Source organism: Falco biarmicus, chromosome 10 (genome assembly GCF_023638135.1).
Source record: "Falco biarmicus isolate bFalBia1 chromosome 10, bFalBia1.pri, whole genome shotgun sequence".
NCBI classification, from domain to species: Eukaryota; Metazoa; Chordata; class Aves; order Falconiformes; family Falconidae; genus Falco; species Falco biarmicus.
In genome coordinates this window covers 35,236,615-35,257,175 of record NC_079297.1, presented here as the reverse complement: position 1 = coordinate 35,257,175, position 20,561 = coordinate 35,236,615, and the positions used below count along the sequence as shown (strand labels likewise).

Sequence of the window (20,561 nt, the reverse complement as noted above, 5' to 3'; positions counted from 1 at the left end):
TTCGCAGACAGGGCAGGCTCTTTATTTAAGAAATAAATTTTAGCATGTTTCACTTTAGGCCTAAGTTCCTGACTTCACATGAAGTGTCACCCAACTGAGGACAAAAACAAGTGACATTTTAAGCTTTTCCCCCCCTTCATTTATATATATTTCAGTAACTGCTCTTTTTGCTCTGCTGTTCCTTTGCAAAGAACGCTACACGCCAGTAGCAAGTCTGGCTATCAGTTGTGTTGATGCTGTTCTTGGCAAGGAATGCAGGGAGACTGGAAGATTATTTTATTGATGGAATTTCCTCAATGCCTTTGGCATTAGACACAATGGAGTGAACATGACTTTGACGTAACAAATTCATTGGGATATTTGTTTAAGACCAACCCTCCATGACTCCTGAATGTACCTGATGATGGGTTAGAAGCTCAGTAATGAACTTTTTAAAGGAAAAATCTCCTTTTTTCAGAAATATACACAGCTTTAGGATCTATAAAGGCAATAGGATGACAAACTCAGGCTCTGTTATTATTAGGACAGGCATGTCCATCAAACACTCAATACTTCTGATATGGTATCAGCAAAAATGTAATCAGCTTCCCAGTACTGTGTGCGTCTTGCAGTCACAGAACTGCATGCTGTGAGCTTTTCAGTAACAGGTAAATTCTTCTGTAAATGTAATAGGATTGATTTTATTTTTCTTCAAACTGTCTCTACCTCCTCCTCCTCCTCCTCCCTCCTGCTTCTTGCACTACGCAGCAGAGGAGTTGCAGCTACAAGTCTGGTTTTGAAAGAGAGCAGCATAAAGAGCTATTAGTTAGTGACTCGTTCAAGATCAGACTAAACAGTGACTAAAATTACTAAAGGTAACCAGTTTACACTTACCTTCCTGAAAATGGCTAGAGTTTGGCACAGTGGAATTTTCCCAAAGCAGAGCAAAAATCATGAGACTTGTGTCACAGGTCTTGTAGTACTGAATGTCTGAGGGTGGCAAGAGAGGCAAGAGGAAGTGAATTTTGGCCATGTAGAAGACTGGTTCTGACTACAAACTTAATTAAGGTCAAATAAAATTTATACAGAGGGCAGTGAGTCAGTGATTAAGAGATAATCTGCAGGTAAAAGATCCTGTACGTGCTGCACTGGAGAGGCACAACCTTTAGCCCCCCAGGAAGCCGGACTTCGATGACCTCCCCAGTAGGACTGGCCAGACCAGTCCAGGGCCACACAAGGCCCACGGCATCCCACCACACATGTGCCTTCTTAAACTGAAGTAGCGACTCTAGTGGTCTAGTGGCAGGTGTCCCTGCGCACAGCAGGAGGGCTGGAACTGGATGACCTTTAAGACTGGATGACCTTTAAGATCACTTCCAAACCAAGCTATTCTATGATTCCTCTGATTTCCCAGTGCCCAGGAGCCCCACAAGACATGAGCCAGTGTCCAGGCAGCAGGTCCATACCTGTGGCTTCAGCTGTTCCACAGCCATTTCCATCTGCAGGCGCCTAGGCTGGGGACATACGAAGTACAAAAAAGAAAAGCCAGCCAGGAGGAAGCCAGGAAGGCTCCACACAGGTGCACGCTGTGCAGCTGGTAGCCAGGTGTAAGGCGCTGAGGGGCAGAGGTGGCCTGCAGGACTGCCAGGCCAGGCCTCCCGATAGTGGCTTGAATTGCTTACACCTGGAGCTGCCAGGAATTAACCCACCACCTGGAAGAAGATCTTTGGATAATGCTGAACAGCTTGCAGCTGCCGCTTCCCTCCCTCCCTCTCCCACCCCACCGAACACACTCCTACAGGTAGCAGCTGGGATGCAGGAATCGTTGTCAGAGAAGGCTCCCAGCTCCTGAGGGAAAGGAGCTCAGGCAGCCCATGCAGGCTTTTGCAGTATCATTCAGGATGCATGCCCCCCCCCCCCCCCCCCCCCAGCCCCCGCTCTGCCATGTAGCTTTCTGTGCTATTTAAAGAGGAAACGTGTTGACAAGTCTTAGCAAAGCCTGAGTGGGATTGCTGTAAATCCAGAGCACCCGTTGTGCTGGAGATCCTGCAGAGCAGATGGTGACACTGGGGGTGGTGATGAAAAAGCAGCACCGGAGCTCTTTCACTCCTCCTGGGAGAGAGGTTGTGCCAAGAACATGTAATTTAGGGACAAAGGAAAAAGCCAGCAGCAAAATCCCCATCTACCTGGGAAAGCTTAAAGCCGAACAGGCTCAGTACATGGGCCAAGTGCGTCAAGCCAGGGACCATCTAGTTCTGTGATAGATGCACTCATTCAAAACACTGCGCTGCTTTTTTTTCACTTGCAGCAAGTTAAAAAAAAAAAATTAACCATATGCAGCAGAGTGGAAAAAATGCCAACATTGGCTTTAACAGGCTGTAGGACATGGAATAGAGGGGTTTTCCCCTTGGCTCACGTGTGCTGGGAACATTATGCAACCTTGTTTTATAAGAAGAACACTGATCTCCCTGGCATTGGAAAAAAAAGAATAGACGTTGACTGCAAAAATGGGAGAGCCAGGAATGTACTATACAGAAATGGGTCTTGCCAAAGTAAGCGAAGTCCAAACATCCCATACTTCCCAAATTATCTTTCTTTCCTGCTTTGCACTGCAAATGAAATTCAGTTGGACTTTGACATTATTGTAGACTGGATTCGATCCCATTTATATTGTACGTACATAGGAACTGATGATAAAATGATATTGTTTGAACAAACAGCTCACTTCCTTTGCAATAATTCCTACAATCGTTAACATATTATTATAATAATGCGTTGCATTTATAATAGCACCTTTCTTCACCAAGAATCCTAATGCTCTTATGAAATAAAGCGATTGTACTGGGTGTATGCTACCTTAACTGAAAACATATCCGATACCACAGCTCTGCCTGTAAATCATGCTTTAAAACATAAGGAGATCAACTTTCCTACCAATCCATTGCATTTTCAGTGCCCTTTTTATTGTTAAATATATTTCTGCTCACTTCTCCACAGAGCTTACAAAATGCTTTCCACCAAAACAAATGTGTAAGAAATGTGCAGTATTAGGTAATCTTCCGAGGAGAACTCTGTTTTCAGTGCTGCAGCCATTCAGGTTCAGTTTGATTTCCCTTGATTTTCAAAAAAAACAAGACAAAACCCTGGTGTAAAAAAGACTCCTTAATGAACAATATTACTATTTCAATGGTTCCATTCAGCCATTACTGTTGACACTCTGGGTGTGCAGGAGACATGAGGTAAGCCGTCATTGCCTGGTCTTGAGCGAAGCAGGAAGGTGCATGCTGTTTTTACTCAAGAAAAGTATGTGCGGTCAACCCTGGGAAAAACACACTTAAAAGTAGCTCTTGTTGCTTAATGTTATTAGACTATACATCCTGGCAATTTAGGCTAGGTATCTCAATTTAAAATAAACAATCAATCCCTAGCTCTTTACGCAGATGAACTAACAAAAGTCCTCTCAATTCTTGATTCAATAAACACAGACGGGCTTGCGAGGCTCCTATAATTTTGTTTAGGTCCATAGGGATGGTTGCAACAGAAACTGAAACACGTGGAGAAGTGTTTAAGGGAGCTAGGTATTTCTTCAAATCCAAAGTAAAAACTTTCCAGGACAAACTTAATATGATTGATTCCTCTTTCTCTTACTGCTCAAGGGGTAAACACAGATGCTTTGGAGGAATTGGTTGGGAACTGAAGAGTGAAATGCTTTCCACCATGTATGGCACATAGCCATTGTACATAGAGTGTGTCCCATCACTGTCTTCACTGCCTCAACATCTCTCAGCGATGGGGATAAGAGCACAGAATCTTTCTGAGAATGCTGAGAAATGATGATTTTTTTCTCTCTCTCTTAGAATCTGTGAGTATATTATTATTACCATTAGCCAATGTAGATAGCAGATACAGTCGATATTGGCACTGCCCACAGGCCCAGTGTCAAGATTTAATCAATCTCTATTCTTCTTGGTGTAGATTTTTATTTGTGATCTTTGAGTTAATATGCTAATTGTACCTATTGGCCCTCTTAATCATATCTAAAGATCAGAAAACAGGTAAAAGAGAAAGAACGGTAATTGCTCACGATGAAAAAAATGTCAGAGGAAAGAAGTCAAACTGCATTTCTAAAAAACAGTCTGGAAACTATTTTTCCAGTATAAACAAAACCAATCAAAACAAACCCCAAATATCTTGCTGGAATATCTAGCATGGAAAATGCCTGTTCCTTAGGTAAATGTTTGAATACTTAAAAGAACGAGGGAAAGATGGTGTCAGCTCAAACGGTTTGTGCATGGGTGATATAATGAACTTTCTTTACCAGACAGATGTAATAACAGTGCAAGCTGTAGGAATGCCCTGCCCTGTGAGTCAACATGGCTGGTATTTGCCATTTTAGAACAAGAAGAAGCAAACGCTTTGGCTACGGGATCTGAAACTACAGGGCTAACATGGGTAAGCAAAATGGAAGTGTGCTGGAATATATCCAGGATGCCAGGCTGTTAACACTTCTACTTCTATGGAAAGTGCTACAAATACTGTATCGCCCACATATAAGGAAGAATTGTAAATGTTGCTCAAGAGTCCAAATTATTCACAGAAGTCATATGGAGACTTAACAGCTGCAAATACATGTCTTTCGTTTCAACCGTTATCAGCCCTTGAGGGTTATGAAAAGGTGGTGGGTTCATGCCTGATGCTCTGTAGGGCAAATAGCACAGCCCTTGCCTTCCAACCCTTCCTGCCCCTTGAGCATCTCATGCTAGGACTTACACTCACTCCCTGTGTGACCCTGTTACCCCAGTATTTGCAGATGAAGGTAATTCAGAAAAAAACCCAACTTTCTGAAGCTGGAAAGAGCTTCTTATTCTGAACAGGTTTTATGCACAGACCACTCTCAATTCCCAGATAAAAGCTATCACCCAGGAAGCCAATCAGTGACAAGCAGCACAGTTTAATTAATACACACACCCTTAATCCAAATTCACTTCTGTAGGGAGATAAGCTTTTAGTAAGTTCACTGATCAACCAGCATAAACGGAGAAAGCAGAACGGGCAGTGTGGTTTCACTACTTAGTTTATTTTCCAGGATTTACATTTAATTTAAGTCAAAGGTAAAATGAGAGAAGTGCTCCCATACTAGTTTCCATCAGAAACATTTCTTTTTTAACAAGCCAGCATTTGCTGATAAACTTGCCTGAAAAAATAAGCGGAGAACCAAAACATAAAATGGTTGCAAAACTATGAACAACCATTGAAAAGGATGGGCTGAATATAAAGGAAAGAATAAAAAAGTGAGGAACCTCACCGGGCAGCAGCTTTTCCAAAGCCTGTGGTGTCACTGGAGTGGTGTTAACGTATACTGGAGCCATTCGGGACATGGGGTGATGTGCAGTACAACTGACAACCTTAAGGCAAACCTTCCAGTGACTGGCCTAGCATTTGGCTCTGTGGAGACTCACACTTGGTGGGTCATCAAAAGAAACTGAATTCTTCTAAACCAATGAGGAATCTTCAGTAACATCCCTGGGAGATAACATGAATGCAGCTAGTTTTAGCCCATTTCTTAGGAAGTTTGTTGCACAGGAGCATTTCCAGATTGTGAACCTGAGGTGCAGATTGAAAGGGAGGAGATGGTTCCATCCTCTTTGCAAGTAAGTTGCTTAAGTCTGCGTTATTTTTACATGAAAACAGCAGTCTTTGCCTAGCAAGGAATAGCAAGTAGCACTTTGTCCTGTTTTCAGAAATGCAATGACTTTAAATTGTAGCTGCTTCCTTGTAATTAACTAAGCACAAAAGCTGAACCCATGGAAATTGTACAGTAAACACTACTGTGTGCTGGTATATGGGAAAGAACAATGAGGGCATGGACTCCCATGCTAAAATCTAGGAGCAACACAATATACTGTATTTTGGGGTGATTCCATTGTCCTGGCATTTGATTTAGGGAGAAAGAGTTGCTTTTGCCAACACTGAAACAAATTTTCTCCTGCCATTATGTTTGGGTTTCTTTTCACCTCTCCTGTGTATAGTGTTTGCTGAAATCTGCCTGGCCAGTTAAGCAGGAGGTTAGCTGTGCTGCCGCAGACATGTGGAAAGCAATTAAATGATTTATTACTTCTATTGAACTTGAGTTTTGCAAAGCAAACGTTGTCCAGTGCAATAACACCACTAGTGACACACAACAGTTTGCTTCACTAATGTTTTCCTTTGCGACCTCCCAAAGCATGGCAGAATACCAGTGGAGTCCCGCAGGGTGTGCTATCCTGAGAAGAAAATACGGCTGAGCTAGGAGGAAGGAGACACAGTCACCTTTTATGCAGTATGAACACCCAAGAGTCTGAGTTTGTGGCAGTGAATTTCAAACAACACGTGAATCATGAAACGGAGACAGTCTTACAAGCCTCCACATCTCCCAGTCAGGCACTGCGAAAAAAAAAAAAAAGCCAGGTCACTTGATTTAACTTCAGGCTTTGAGATCGACATGTTTATGGTGAAGAAAGGGTCACGGATAAGATAAGGTGACATTCTGTGACATTACCGCAATTATAACAGAAATTATAAAGCTGTGCTAAAAACCCAGTGTGGGAGCTGGGTCGGGAGCGCTGCTCAGAGTGTAAGCTATGTTAAATGCTCGGTCTGGCTAAGGTCCGGGACACGCCATTGCAGCCATGATTTATGTCAAATCATGGACTGAAAGCAAAAGGGTGAAGTTTAACTTGGCTCTCTGGAAAGAAATACGCCAATGGTCAGGAACATGTTGTTCAAACAGGCAATATGGACTTCAATGGGCACTAAAAGCATCAGCACGGCCCTCCTGACTTGTGCCACTAAAACTCATGTCCCTGGTCTAATAAGAACTTCAAAGCAGAAGAAAATTCTCAGGCCACAAGATTCCCTTCTTGTATCTAGAAGGAATCATGTTGGGTAATCTCTCATAAACATACTGATCTCTACCTTAAACCCAGTAGTTTCTTTGCCTTTACCATTCCCTAAGAAAAACTGTTACAGTGCCCTTCACATTGGATGGCTTACAAAAATATGGCTGATTTCAGATTAAGGAAGAAAAAGCAAATACTTCTGTGAAACTTGTTGATTATTCCACCCTTCTTGTATTGACTTTCTGGATGCAGATGGTATATGCAACAAAATATGCAAATCAGCTCTTTATCCTTCACCTGGAAAAGCTCTGTCAGCATCGGACAGTTTTGGTTCTCAACAGACATTCATATTACAGACAGAAGGACTCTGGTAAATAGGAATTAGGAGAACTATAATACAGGATACATGAAATAACAGGATTGCTACACAATCAAATGGATGTAGTACTAATAAATCTAATCCTTACTGTAAACAAAAGAGTAACTCTATTCACATCATTTCTGTACCTGTTCTGTTAACTTCAGTGAATTCTACATTAGCCTAAGTAAAAGCAGTAACAGCTGCAATAGCAACATAGGGTTGTTTCAAATGGACTTGAAAGGATTACATAATCAGAAAATTAATATTTTCTCTATACACATATACGTTATGCTAAAACTGATGTAAAGTCATCCATAATAAGTTCCATAACTGTTGATATAAATATATTAAGAGAATGCCATTAGTAATATGATTGCACTTGCTGTAAGCAGAAGAAAGAGAAGGTTATCAAAACACCTATTAGGAAATCAGAAATTATATCTACAAAAATGAAAGACCATTTAAGAATATTTAAATATAGCCATAAGGATTAGAAATAAAATTCTCATCAAGCTAAATATTCTGAGATTTAACAAAACAGAAGGCCATCAGCAATTTATGTCCAAAACTAGTTTTAAAAGAATTTTTCTCTCCATTTCCCTTAAATCCAAAAATAATTTCCAGTAAATCAAGAACATTTTTACCTAGGATTGACATATGGTAAAACTCTGGCTTTTTCTTCCTTAAAATTTCACCTTTGTGGATGCAGTTAAGTATAATCCTCTGTCAAAACATGAGAAATCATCTTGGTACTGTTAGGTGTAGCAGAAACTTTTGGCTTTTGTTCTGTTAATAGCTTTGTTGTATTAATTGTGCTTTCTAGATATTGTAAAGGAAAGATCAAAGCCTGTCAGAGTGAATGAACTGGCACTTTATAACGTTTCATTGCCTACCATACCCCTGGTATAATTTAAAAACCAGAGCACAAATAATATTATTAATATCCCAGTATAGTAATCTTGTCTAAATCAATGAGTTTTTTTTAAAATTCACTTCTGGATTTTTTTCACCTTGGCAATTTGTCACATTTTAAAATACTGCAAAAGCTTCAAACCACGGTTATTTTCTAACACAGTACTACAAATCTTTGCCCAGAGAAAACCAGGATTTATGTAAAATAAGTAAGATGCCATGCTGAATGTCTGTAGTGAGCCCAGGAGTAACAATGTCACTGAAGGGGAAAGACAGCTTTGCCAGAGGTTTCTATTTGAGTGATGCAATTATGCACGAAATATTTTACCCGAAGAAATTACTACAACTTGCGATTCACTTGCTAATACTTTTGTGGGGAAAAAAGCCTGAAGTATGACTCTGCAAAAGGACTGACACCAGCTGCAAGTTAAAACAGCTAGAAAGCCAGTCGGTGTGCCTTGGCAAGTTAGCTACAGAGGCCCAGAGAACATGCAAGAAGGATTTTTTGGTGCTGGCGGTAGGTATGGGCGTGGTTTTCCTCCGCCTAAGAGGAATGCAGAGTACTGCCATCCTTTTCACTGGTCTTTTTGTTTATTAAAAATAAAAGCCCCGAAGTAACCATTACTGATTTTAAGGTGAAAACAACTGCTGTTCGTTGCATATTCTGCCAAAGAGTGTCTCCGTAGAGAACAACACGGATTCATAGTGAGCTGGGTTGGAAGGGACCTTCAACGATTATCTAGCCCAATGCCCCTGCAGGGGCATCTTTCACTACATTGGGTTGCTCAAAGTGCCATCCAACCTGACTTTGGACACTGCCAATGATGGGGCATCCACAACTTCTCTGGGCAACCTGTTCCAGTATCCCACCACCATTATCATAAAAAAGTCTTCCTTATATCCAATTTAAACCTACCCTCTTTCAGTTTAAAACTGTTCTTTGTCATGTCACTGCAGGTGCTGGTAAAAGTCTTTCTATGTCTTTTTTATAAGCCCCCTTTACACATTGAGAAACTGCTGTAAGATCTCCCTGGAGCCTTCTCTTCTCCAGGCTGAACAACCCCAGCTCTCAGCCTCTCCTCACAGAAAAGGTGTCCCAGCCCCCTGGTCATTTCTGTGGCTCTCCTCTGGACCTAACAGGTCCATGTTCTTCTGGTACTGGGGACCCCAGAGCTGGGTGCAGTACTCCCACGTGAATAAAGTACAGAGCAGAGTACAGGGGGAGAATCCCCTCCCCCGACCTGCTGGCCTTGCTTCTTTTGATGCAGCCCAGGATGTTTGTGACTTTCTGGGCTGCAAGTGCACATTCCCAGTTCATGTCCAATTTTACATCCAACAGTATCCTCAAGTGCTTCTCTGCAGGGCTGCTCTCAACAAACTTTTCACCCAGTCTGCGCTGATACTGGGGGTTGCCCCATACTTGCTGCAGCCTGAAGCAGACCCTCTCGAGGAAGGGGAGATGGCTCCTTTCTGAGAGTAACTGAGAGCAGACCCAAAGCCAAAGAGAGATGAGGGAGAGAAGGAGCTTCCCAGGGACCCTGAAGAGACCTGGCAACCCCAGTGGTGTTGGCAGGAGCTGGACTGGGGGAAAGGACCCAAGGACCCTCGCTTCATGAACACAGCTGACAGGGAACCTATTTAATCAAACCTTTTAACATCAGATTGGCCAAATAGCCCTGCAGTTCCTCTGCTGAGAGCCACCCTGTTGCAGATTATTATTTTTGTACTCTAGTAAAATCCAGTTGTAGGGACTGGAAGTATCTGGTGGTTTTTTTGGCATGGGAGAGCCCTTTTTACTTTAAAAACACTCCACTTCAGTGAACTGGCTGGCTAGGGAACCTGTCACACCACGTTTCTGTCACATCGTAACACTGCTTTCAATGTCAGCTCGTATCGAATGACAGGTTGGGTTTTTCACAGAGAGCAAGGGCTTTTCTTGCTTTCAGATTCTGCTGGTGTAAGTATATATTTCACTCTAAAGGACAGTACGGTTGCATCTCATGCCTCCAGCTGCAGTGCAGACTGAACACATAATTAATTTGTATTTCCTTCAAAGAAAGTTGTGCAGACAAAGCAGGACCTACTAGTCCAGTCAGAATCCATTAGCAACAAAGATTACATATTTCAGTGTTTGCTCCGTTGTTTTGACCACAGGAACAAGGAGAAACAGTTCTTAATTACTAATAATCCCTTGCATGCATTATTAACAGACTATTTTGTTCAAATAGTTGGAGCCTACAGTGTTTTACAAGCTCCATGTACTAAGTATTCATCTTTGCTGATGATAAAGAAAAACTTTGTGATTTGTTGTTTTGTTAGAAGAATCATTCTCAGGCAAGCCAGACCAGTTATGAGGGAAATAAAAACTAAAAATGTAGTTCAGTTCTAAAGCTGTAATAAAAACCTGTGACTAAAAATAATAATAAAAAAAAAGATGATTCCTGAATTACCCCATATATATAAACTAGAAACTAGAAGAGAATCAGTCCCAAAGCTATTAAAACCCAGAGGATTCAAAATTATAGGTATCTATACCAGTGAAATGTAGCTATATTATGGAATCCTCCAGTATCTATGAGCAGGGGTGATATTACACAGTATTGTAGAACTGTTCATTAAACAAAAGAACAACTAATTTTTTTACAATTTTGATAGAACAGACGATTTTGTTACCAGAAGTGCCACACTTCTGGTACCCCAGGACAAATATCAGTCAGATAGACAGAGCTGAGACACAGCAGTAACACTCATGCCGAGGATGCAGAGAAACTCCCTTCACTGAGTCTTACTCTGCAGTGAAAAATCAACATCAAACCCAAGCAGCTTATTCCATTAGTTATTAATAAAAACAGGTCAGGGAAGTCAAGCACACTCTCAAGCATTACTCAGAAAGCAAAATATGAGACTGCTGGGAAAACTTTGGGGTTTTATCTTGGGTTTTTTTTTTTCAGATGTTTTTCAAGTCATTGAGCTTGAGGGAAAGGTGAATTAATAGGCATAGCTTCTGTTTCTGCCAGAAATCTTTGCATGACCAGTAATCGAATACCTAATTATCCAATTATGAATGTGTGGATGTAGGGTGAGAATGTCCTTGAAACCAGTTTCCTTTTACAAAGGCTGTAAGGGTCATGGTTATAATCTAGTCTGAGCAGCACAATGTAGGATACAGAAATGTCACCCAATCAACTACTCGCTGCTGGAAAGGCACAGGCGTCTTCAGGAAGGTGTCCAGTCCAATTTATGTGGTGGTGGAAAACAACAAGCACCCACACTGGTACCACAGGGGCTATTTAGGTTCTCAGTAAACAGCCCTCGGACAGGCACTTCACCGTACAGAATAAGCATTGCAGGCTATAAAAATTCTTTGAAAGATTTCCCCAACTAGTTATTTAGGAAGGGTGTGATGAATTGTAGCAGTTCCTGAAAATTTTCCTAGGGTAACAGTAAAGAAAGATGGATTTATAGCATACATCGCATACCTAGGAAATCTTTTCCATGCCTAACCTGAAATGACTGCATCTGAAAAACCCAGAGAACATCATCAAGAGCAAACAGAAAGGGTAAGTGGGCGGGCTAGAAGGAGGTTGGGGTGTTTGAGGATATAAAAGTATCTGCTCCGGTCCTTGAGACAAATAGCCCTGGGGGAGAAGCTAATTCCAGGCCATAAAGTAGCAGCTGGTATGGTTACATTGCACTTTGGTAGCCTTTTGTTTATAGAACAATGCTCACTGAGGGTCAGATTAAACTCTGGTTTTAAGCCAGGATTTTATGGCATGACAGTGAATGGATCAGTCAATATAGAAAAATGTCTGGATATATAAAGAAGTGAAGGCAAGATGCTGTAAAGGAGTGGCAATGGACTTCCCTCGTGACTATATTTGAATAGCAGTGTAGGGAGAGGTGGTAACATGGAAAAAAACGTTTCAGAGCTGAAACACAAAAGGGTTTATGCAGTTCTTCATCGACATTCAGTAATTCAAGCTGAATCTAACTTACATAAAACCCACAAAGAAATGGCAGCAAACTCCCTGCCTGCTGAGTTAGCCCAATATTAAGCTGCCTTTGATTTGCTCAAGTCGTGCTAAGGGACAGTGGTATAGGTAAAGATATGACTCGCTCTGTGCCAGGGTTGAGAACAAGATCAGTTACTAAGGACTACATTTAAAAAACCAAAAGAGAATAAGGGGAAAATTCACGAGACCACTACAAATATTAACGGCAAGTGAGATGAAGCCCTCAGCAAAGAATGTATCCAAAACAATGAAACTGTTCTCAGCACCATTCTTATTAGAAATCAGGGTGAAAGAGTCACTGTAAGTCCTGAGGATGGTTGAGATGTTCCATGCAGGACATAGGCTTGGCAGAATTTGCAGTAAGTATCTGGTGCTTCCTGTTACAAATATATAAAACTGGGATTTGGGATCAACTTCTTCAATTGTTTTAAAGGATTTAGATGAGATAGGGCTGTACTTACCTTAGACTGCCTAGGAAGTCAAAAGAGGGAGAGGTGGAGGGCATTTGCAGAAGGCAGTACATAGGGGCACCTTGCAGAAGGTAAGATGCATAGCAATTTTCAATAACTATGCAAAAAGATAACAGTGTCTTAAGTCCTCATGTATATATACTTTTCTTTTGAGGTAGCTGGGATGAACCAGAGCCTACCCACCCAGTCCTCCTTGGTTTCTTCACTCATATCAGTGGGAGACCTCACTGGACTGGATCTTCTGGAGGATCAGTAGTTAAATAATTTTCTTTCCAACAAGGAGGATATTTTAGAAACAGGCTTCCACAGAAAGCAAGCTCGAGTGAAACAAGGAGATCTATCAACAGAGGCATCAACCGGCAGTTACAGGAAGCCACTGGACAGATCCCCTTTGAATTAAGAAAACCATCAAATTAAACAGCATAAACAGCAAGTATCAATTAAATGTCCTCAAGACTAGTGGCAAAAACTGGGTCTTCACACCTAGAGAAAAGTGCGTAAGAAATTACAACCTCCTGTAGCTTCCTGATCAAACCCTGGCATATTTCGGACACAAAGCCAATTGCCAGGGCACACTGCTGATGGGGTTGCTTTCCCGAGAGGGATTGTGGTTGTCAGAGAATTAAATGGATGTGAGAATGGCCTTGTACAACTTAAACTGAGACTCCATTGTTGCCCTACAGATACCGAATAAACAGATCCTTTGAAGTGTAGAAACCAGAAAGATTTTCACAACTGATACCTTTGTCTTGGTGTCTTTGGAAAACTGTCACAGTTCTTTCTCCTAAAAAATGTTTGGGATGCCTGACAAAAGTGAGGGAGCCACTTCAGGTTTGCAAATAGCATGTTATATACTTCTGCATATATAGTCTTTACAAACTTAAATGTCAAGATCACATGAAAGAAACAAAGACCTACCTTCATCCTTATCTTAGATCAGAAAGGAAATATAAACAAGGCCAAAAAAATGCATCTGAGCACACGAATCTGTGTAAATCAGGTACAGCTCTCAGACCACCCAGTGGTTGTTCTGCCCCTTACCTGAAAGACCATCCACTGAATTTGACAATATTTTTTTTTTTCTGGTTCATTACTCTCAGATAACTTTCCTGAGCGATATTTAGGCAAATTTTTTCATGTTTACATTGCAACTTTCTAATTGTTAAGCTGGTATGCTTAAACAAAATAGGTGCAGCATTCTTCTAAACAATCAGTTCTGTATTAGAGGGCATTTACAGTTCAGTCTTTGTTTTCAGCTTGAGATTCTAGATAACAGAATAGATTGATATCGATACAGCACCCCATAGATAACACCAGAGGTCCAATTCCACAACCAGGGGATCCACTCAGTGGAAAAGTATGTAAAAGAACAGTGCCTCTCCCCAAATGAAATCCAGAGTACCCTTTAATTTTTTTTTCCTCCTTACCAATAATTGGTAGCAAAAGCCAAACCAAAAATTTAGCCAAACTAAATAAGTATTGGGCACTGACCTTTCCAAGCCACAAACCAATAGGCAAGTCAGAGTTTATCTCATAGGGGCAACCCAGACTCAGAGCACACCAACGACATGATAAAGTGTCTTAGGACTTGTTCAGCTGACACAATGCAGTATCTCCAGCAAATATTTATTCTAGCAATATGGGACAGTACTTCCTGGTGTGTTGCCTCAGCACTGTTCAGTGAGTGGGAGTACCATCCTCACATGATAAGGAAAGAATGGCTGCAGGCTGAAACCAGCTGAGCCCTGGCCCAACTGGCTCAGCTGAACACTGGTTCTCCTGGGGTTACCCCATTGAAGTGGATGCTGGTGTAAAGAATTCACGCAAGAGGAAGAAACAGTACTTGGAGCAATGCCACTGATTTTTCTTGAGTTACACCAGGGAAATGTTTGACTTGCAGAGACTAGTCACTAACTGGAAGAGATGGCCTGAGGCTACAGATGAGGGCTGTGCACACGTGAGAAGTAGCCACACTGCAGCAGCAGCAGGATTGTGGTCAAGTCAAGCGTTTACAAGGAAGCTTTTCCTGGAAGAGTCGCCTGTGTTTAACTTTGCCGGTTTGGTGGGGAGCTTGTTAACAACGGCCTAAAGAAGGCCACGTAGACTTTAGCTGCAGTCCAGTTGCTCTGTGCAAGTGGCGATGCTGCTGTGTGCAGAGGGTCATTGTATCTCTCTGCTTCCAGTGTAACGCTTTCCCAAAACTGAGTAGTTTTCAGGCTAATTTTTGTTTCTGTGCATCTATGAATGCGTGGTTGAGGGGGAGATGTTTGACCCATTGACTGTCTCAGACCTGAGGAATCTGAGAGTTTTCGTTAAAGAGGCTTTACCTTGCTGGCTGCATATCAGCTAAATAGGACTGCCCCTGTGAACAGGGAATACCTGGCCATTGGAGCTGTAAATAGTATTGCACAGGCCAGTTATATGCTGGACTGAGTGAGTAAATGAAGTGCCAGGTGTAACTGGGAATGGAGAAGGTGCATTTGATCCCCTGTTCAATAGAACTCTGGAGATGCCTTTGGTTCCAGCATTTCACTTGCCTGAAAAGCAAAATGCATGCCAAAAATGAAGAGGAAAGTATACCTTTAAATCAGTGCCATTCTCAGGGTCTGTAGAAAGTCTCATCATCACCAAAACACACAGAAAAACAGAAATCTAAGTACACGGTAAGATTAGATTGTGTTTTATGCCCTTCTCCCACCTGAAGATAATGCAGAGATGGGAAAGGTTTCTGATCGTGTTCTTGCAAAGCCATCCTGCTGAGAATGATTGATTTACAGAGTTTACATGAGTGTCTATCTGACTACTTACAGAGTGTGTTTACTCTTCTGATGACAAAAGCACTCAAGAATTATTTTTTTCCCCCTCGGGGAAAGGCAAGGAGGAAAGAAAGGAATGTCCTTTTTTGCTGCTGTTCTTTGCACTCTAAAAGCACGCATGCATTTGATTTGTATCAGTAAGAACAGTTTTCTGGGCAAATGTGAAATTTATACATGAGACTCACTCTCAAGCAATTGCAACACATGCCTTGCAAGGGAGTTGCATTGCACTGACATTTAACTGGATTGTTTGAAGGTTCCTATCATTTATAATCAAGCAAACTGGTCCACTGACTAGTGCAGAGGCTGGGAATGAGAGAGTTAGTGCCAATTTGATGATCCTTATGGGTCCCTTCCAGCTTGAGATATTCTATAATTCTATGATTCTATAATTCATTACTTCAGCACAAACACCTTGTTGGATTTTGTTGTCCATGTTTCCCAAAGATACCTACAATGTGCCTATTCGCATATTGGGTAAAGCCAACCTTTCTTGTATTTTTTTTTAAGGAAACAAAACAAGATGAAATTCAACTCCTTTGACTTCAGCTGTCTGAGCTGGCTACCCTGGCTCTCAAAATACTCAGTGCTGAGAAACTGCTAACTTCCCAAGGGCTCTTACACCAGGTCATAGGCTGCAACAAATCATTCCAGAAAGGGGCTGGAGAGTGGGTTAGTTAAAACAATCTGAGCCAAATCCTGCAGAGGCGTAACGTGGGCTGTACTATTGCATCACAGTGGTGACCCAATAAGTGTGGGACTCAGGTGAAAGTGGAGAAAAACACGTACCATTCAACTCCTATGCCTATTCAAAGTCAAGGATTCCCTCAATTTTAAGATCAGTAACATCATAATGAAACAGTACACATGAAAGTAACCTGAAATCAGCTGAAATGATTTATTATAAAAAAGAATTAAAGATTACTTAGGGCTCAACAGCTGCAGCATTTTAAAATGGAAAGCTAAAGGTTAATGCACTTCATACCTACTTGGTCTGTTCAAAAGCATTCCCTTCAAAACAGTTCCCAAAAGCCCTCACACAGCAGGCTGTAGGACATTGCACTCTGAGAAAGTCACAGTCCTCAGTTCTCTTTCAAGTCACAAAGACCAAACGGCTCAAGTAGTAGAAGCATCTGCCCTCCTTGCATACTCTGAAAGTATTGTTGGACCAATTTGATCCCTGTCCGCATAAGATACTGTCACCAGTACTACTGGGTATGCAAGGTGGGAGTCAGTTGTCTGTAACAAAATCATAGTCAAGTAACCAGCAGTAAGACTGAACATCAGCCTCTTACCTGTTTGATGCTGGCAAACAATAAAAACCACCAGTGAGATAAGGACTCACTGTAAGAGTAGAAATATAGTAATTTTATAGTGTATATGTAAAACATGTTTTTACACTCCTGATGTAGTGCTCACTGTGCAAAAGGAAAAAAGCACCTTGCTTCCCTCCGGTGCCCCAGAGTAACAGCCAAAGTAGGTTCAGGACCACTGGGGATAACAACGCAAATGTGCCCCTGGGCTGAGTCCTGCCTCTCTGACTGAACCGCAGCTGTGGAAGTGATTGCTGTTTTCCTTCTAAGGGAAATGAAGTTATGCGTGTGGTTATGGTTTACAACGTGCACTTTCTTCAGGCAGGGCTTTTGAAAGGCATCAGCTGTCTCCAGAGTGTCTTGTAATAACCTTGGTTTATACACCACCTTGGGATTAAAGACATTAGCCATCTTACCCCCATTAGCAGCATCACTGAAACAGGAGAGCAAGTCCTCTTTGAAATGCAGTTTATTCTACAAACATTTAGAGTAAAATCTTTAGCTAATTTCCATAACTGCATATAATACCAGAAGGAAAAAGCACAAGGGAGAAGTACGGTCATTTGAAGGTTACTCACAGCTGTTTTCTAAACTACTCACTTGCTAAGGAAGCATTAAATGGGACCTGAAATGTTTCCTTTAGTTTATGCTCATGTTCTCCTCTTTGGGCATTTTGTTTCCACACATCCACATTCATCTATATGCACATACGTGAATTGGACTGTCTTACGCTCAGAGCAAACCAGTTCCACCTTCACTGCATGACTCTTTTTTTCATGGCAGCAAATGCATTTGTGTTCGATTTCTCTGGCCTCAAAGGAATACCTATAGAAATGAGATTTGCACATCAGTCTGCTGCCTGTTGTCTTCCCAAATTGATCCATTTTTGCTGCTCCAAATGGAGGTACTTCTAAGAAGCAGAGAGGCAAAATTTCCTATCTATTTTTTATGCTTATTCCTAACAGTCTTTCCCTGGGACGCTACTAGCCATGCAGGGCCAGATCTTCTGACACAAATGGGGAAAATCCCAGTAACTTCAGTGGATTTTGGATTAGGCCCATTCTGGCAAGACAGAAAGGAACAATTCATGCAGAGATCAAAGAGCAGGAAAAAACACCACTAAACACCAGAGCTGTTAAAAAACCACATAAGGATATGTTTAAGAACAGGTAGTTAATAAATGTAGCTGATGTCTTTTCAAAGAGACCTATTTTCCTGACTAAGATAAGGCACTAAAGACATTCCTGATGACTGGTGTTTTGCACGCCTGGTTTCCCGATTGGGTCCTTTTAAACAGCAGGAAGGGGACAAACAGCTGCAGCCCACAGACAAGAACCCAGGACGACCAGACATGGGGGAGGACAGAGAAAGGTTTCCTACTTACACAGAATAGGTACTGCATGTTCCTTCACAAAAGGGCACTGGGACCGGAGCAGCTGACTTACAGTTGCTGTGGACGAAATACTGCTCTTTCACATTGCGCTTGCATTTATGTGGCAGGTCGATGCCTGTGTAAGGAGAACACTTCTGTTAGACTTCATCAGACTGGGGAGTAAATGTTTTGAAAGACATCTGCTAGGAAACCAAGGGCAGATCATCCTACTAAAAATGCATAATCAAAAAAACAAATGAGAGTGCAAAGAGGCACTAATCCAGCAAAGCAATTTCCAGCTGGTCAAGGTACTTTTCTAGTTGAGGATTAGCTTAAATGCTTAGGTACAAGTTCATGTAAAGATATTATTGAACCAAGACCTAAAGGAAACATGAAGGGTTTAGTTCTTTAAAAATGGCTATAAATGACATTTGTGATTCTGTAACAACCGATGATTTCTGGGTGGATGCTAGAGAAAAGACACCCCTTTTTCTATGCAATTTCCAGAAGAAACAATACAGCGCATATTTTCTACAAATTTTCTGCTTGAGAGTATAGTTCAAACTAACAGTATTTCAGTTATTTAAAAACACAAGAAAGGAAATTGAAGAATTTTAGTGTCCCCATTGGAAGAATGAGGCAGATTTTTAGCTGTGAGTGGATTTTAGCTTCAGCTGTAAGGTACAAAACAACTCTGCAGCTGTAAGAACAACCTTCCAGTCTGTGGAAACTGCAGACTCTCAGTGCATGCAGAAACAGGACTACAAGCAGTGGAGAACCTAACAGTATTGGAATAGGGAAGCAGTGACTTAATGCACTCACATGTCTTACAACAGCCATCTGGAGTCACATCAACTGTCCCCTGTATTGAAAGCAAACATAAGCAGAACGTTCAGATGCACGTATTGCTAAGCAGGTAGTAGCAATGATGACAGTTCAAGTATATTCCCTCATCTCTAACCAACTCAGATTCATCAGACTGATCTGTGTACCGAATATACATCAAACTGCTTAAAACCAAAAAAAAACCAAAAAAAAACAAACCAAAAAAAAACCAACAAAAAAAACCTAGCAAGGAAGAGAGTGAACTTTCTGAAAAATATATATCCTCTCACAAGCCAGATAAGATGTCTTGTAACACATGCCTGACCTTATGTAGGTCCTATTGAAGCCAGCACAAAGCCCCCAGCCCCAGAGAATGACAGCTGCTCCTTGAATTGAACAGCCTGACCTGTGAAGAACCTGTCCCAAAGCTAATTCAAGTCAATGGCTGTCTTTGTCCCTGCTTTGGTTTTCAAACTGCCGCGAAGCCCCGCAACCTTTCAAAAGCCAGGGCATGAATGATACCCTTTGCTCATCCATGTCCCATCACTTCCCTTACTGATGCACCACATACCAGAAGACACTGCGTTCATCGGTTCCCATTTGCTCCAATGCATTTCATAACACTGGTGTTTCTCAGGTGATGAGAAATCCCACCTTGTTATTGCCCCAATACTGTTTTGAGTTCTAGTTCTTATCCCACAAGTAAAATGTGTGGGTTGTTTGCAAATGGTTCTGTTTTACTTCCATGGGACACTCTATTCAGGGCTGAAAAGGTACGTTTCCTTCAAACAATGATGATGAAGTCAGAAAGATCAAGAAATACTGAAATGGCTCATTCAAAACAGTAAATAAAACTCCCAGACCAGCAGCAGGGCTCATTCTAGACGTCTTTTTTTGTGATTTAAATACTTACTGGGACACAGTTTGATTCTTCAAATGGTAGGCAGACCTTCACTCTACTGGTCAAAGAAAACTGGCCTGCTGATTCAGTGCATGTGTACTGAGTGCAGTTATCATATGGAGCTTTATAACTCTTTCCAACCTGAATAAAAACAGGGAAAAAAAAAACCAAACAGCCCAATATAGTATAGCAATAACAACAGAATAACACAACAGTGGTACAGTCAATGAACTGGCAGAGGGACTAGGTTGTTCAAATCACTCTGAAAGTGCTGAGATATCTGGAACTCACATCTGCAAATTATGTTCCAAGCTGACCCACTACCAGCCTATGCAAAATCCCTTCTGTGGCCACCTACATGGAAAAAGTCAAGAGCTGGTGGCAGAATGATCATAGAAATTCCATAAGGTAGGTGTGTTAATGTATATGGAACAAAATATACACAAAAGAAAAACAATTCTTCTACATGATTTCAATAGTTTTCTTTTTTAATAGATAGAAGAAAAGCAAAAAGTGTTAAAGAGGAGAAATCTTCAAACAGAAGTTAATAGATAAATGCAAAGCCTCCTTATGGAAACATTGTATATTGGCACAGCGGAAGCTAGCTTGCAAGATAAATTAGCACGGAATAAAAGGGTTAAAGAAAAGGATTGCAGAAAAGATGCAGAACACAAGAGCTCCCGAGAAGCAATAGCATGTAAGACAATAGTTACTGGCTGAG

At 41.4% G+C, this 20,561-nt stretch overlaps 1 protein-coding gene across 1 annotated transcript in view; it reads right to left on the bottom strand.

Annotated features, from left to right (window-relative positions):
• Positions 1-17,195: 17,195 nt before the first annotated feature.
• Positions 17,196-20,561, bottom strand: part of LOC130156338 (mucin-5B) — a 44,010-nt gene continuing 40,644 nt past the window's right edge. The window contains exons 44-47 of the mRNA XM_056354740.1: positions 19,853-19,981; positions 18,937-18,976; positions 18,127-18,250; positions 17,196-17,567 (exon numbers count right to left, since the gene is read on the bottom strand). Of these exons, the coding sequence (XP_056210715.1) occupies positions 17,393-17,567; positions 18,127-18,250; positions 18,937-18,976; positions 19,853-19,981 (468 nt within the window). The 3' untranslated portion in view covers positions 17,196-17,392. The remainder of the gene's footprint in view (positions 17,568-18,126; positions 18,251-18,936; positions 18,977-19,852; positions 19,982-20,561) is intronic.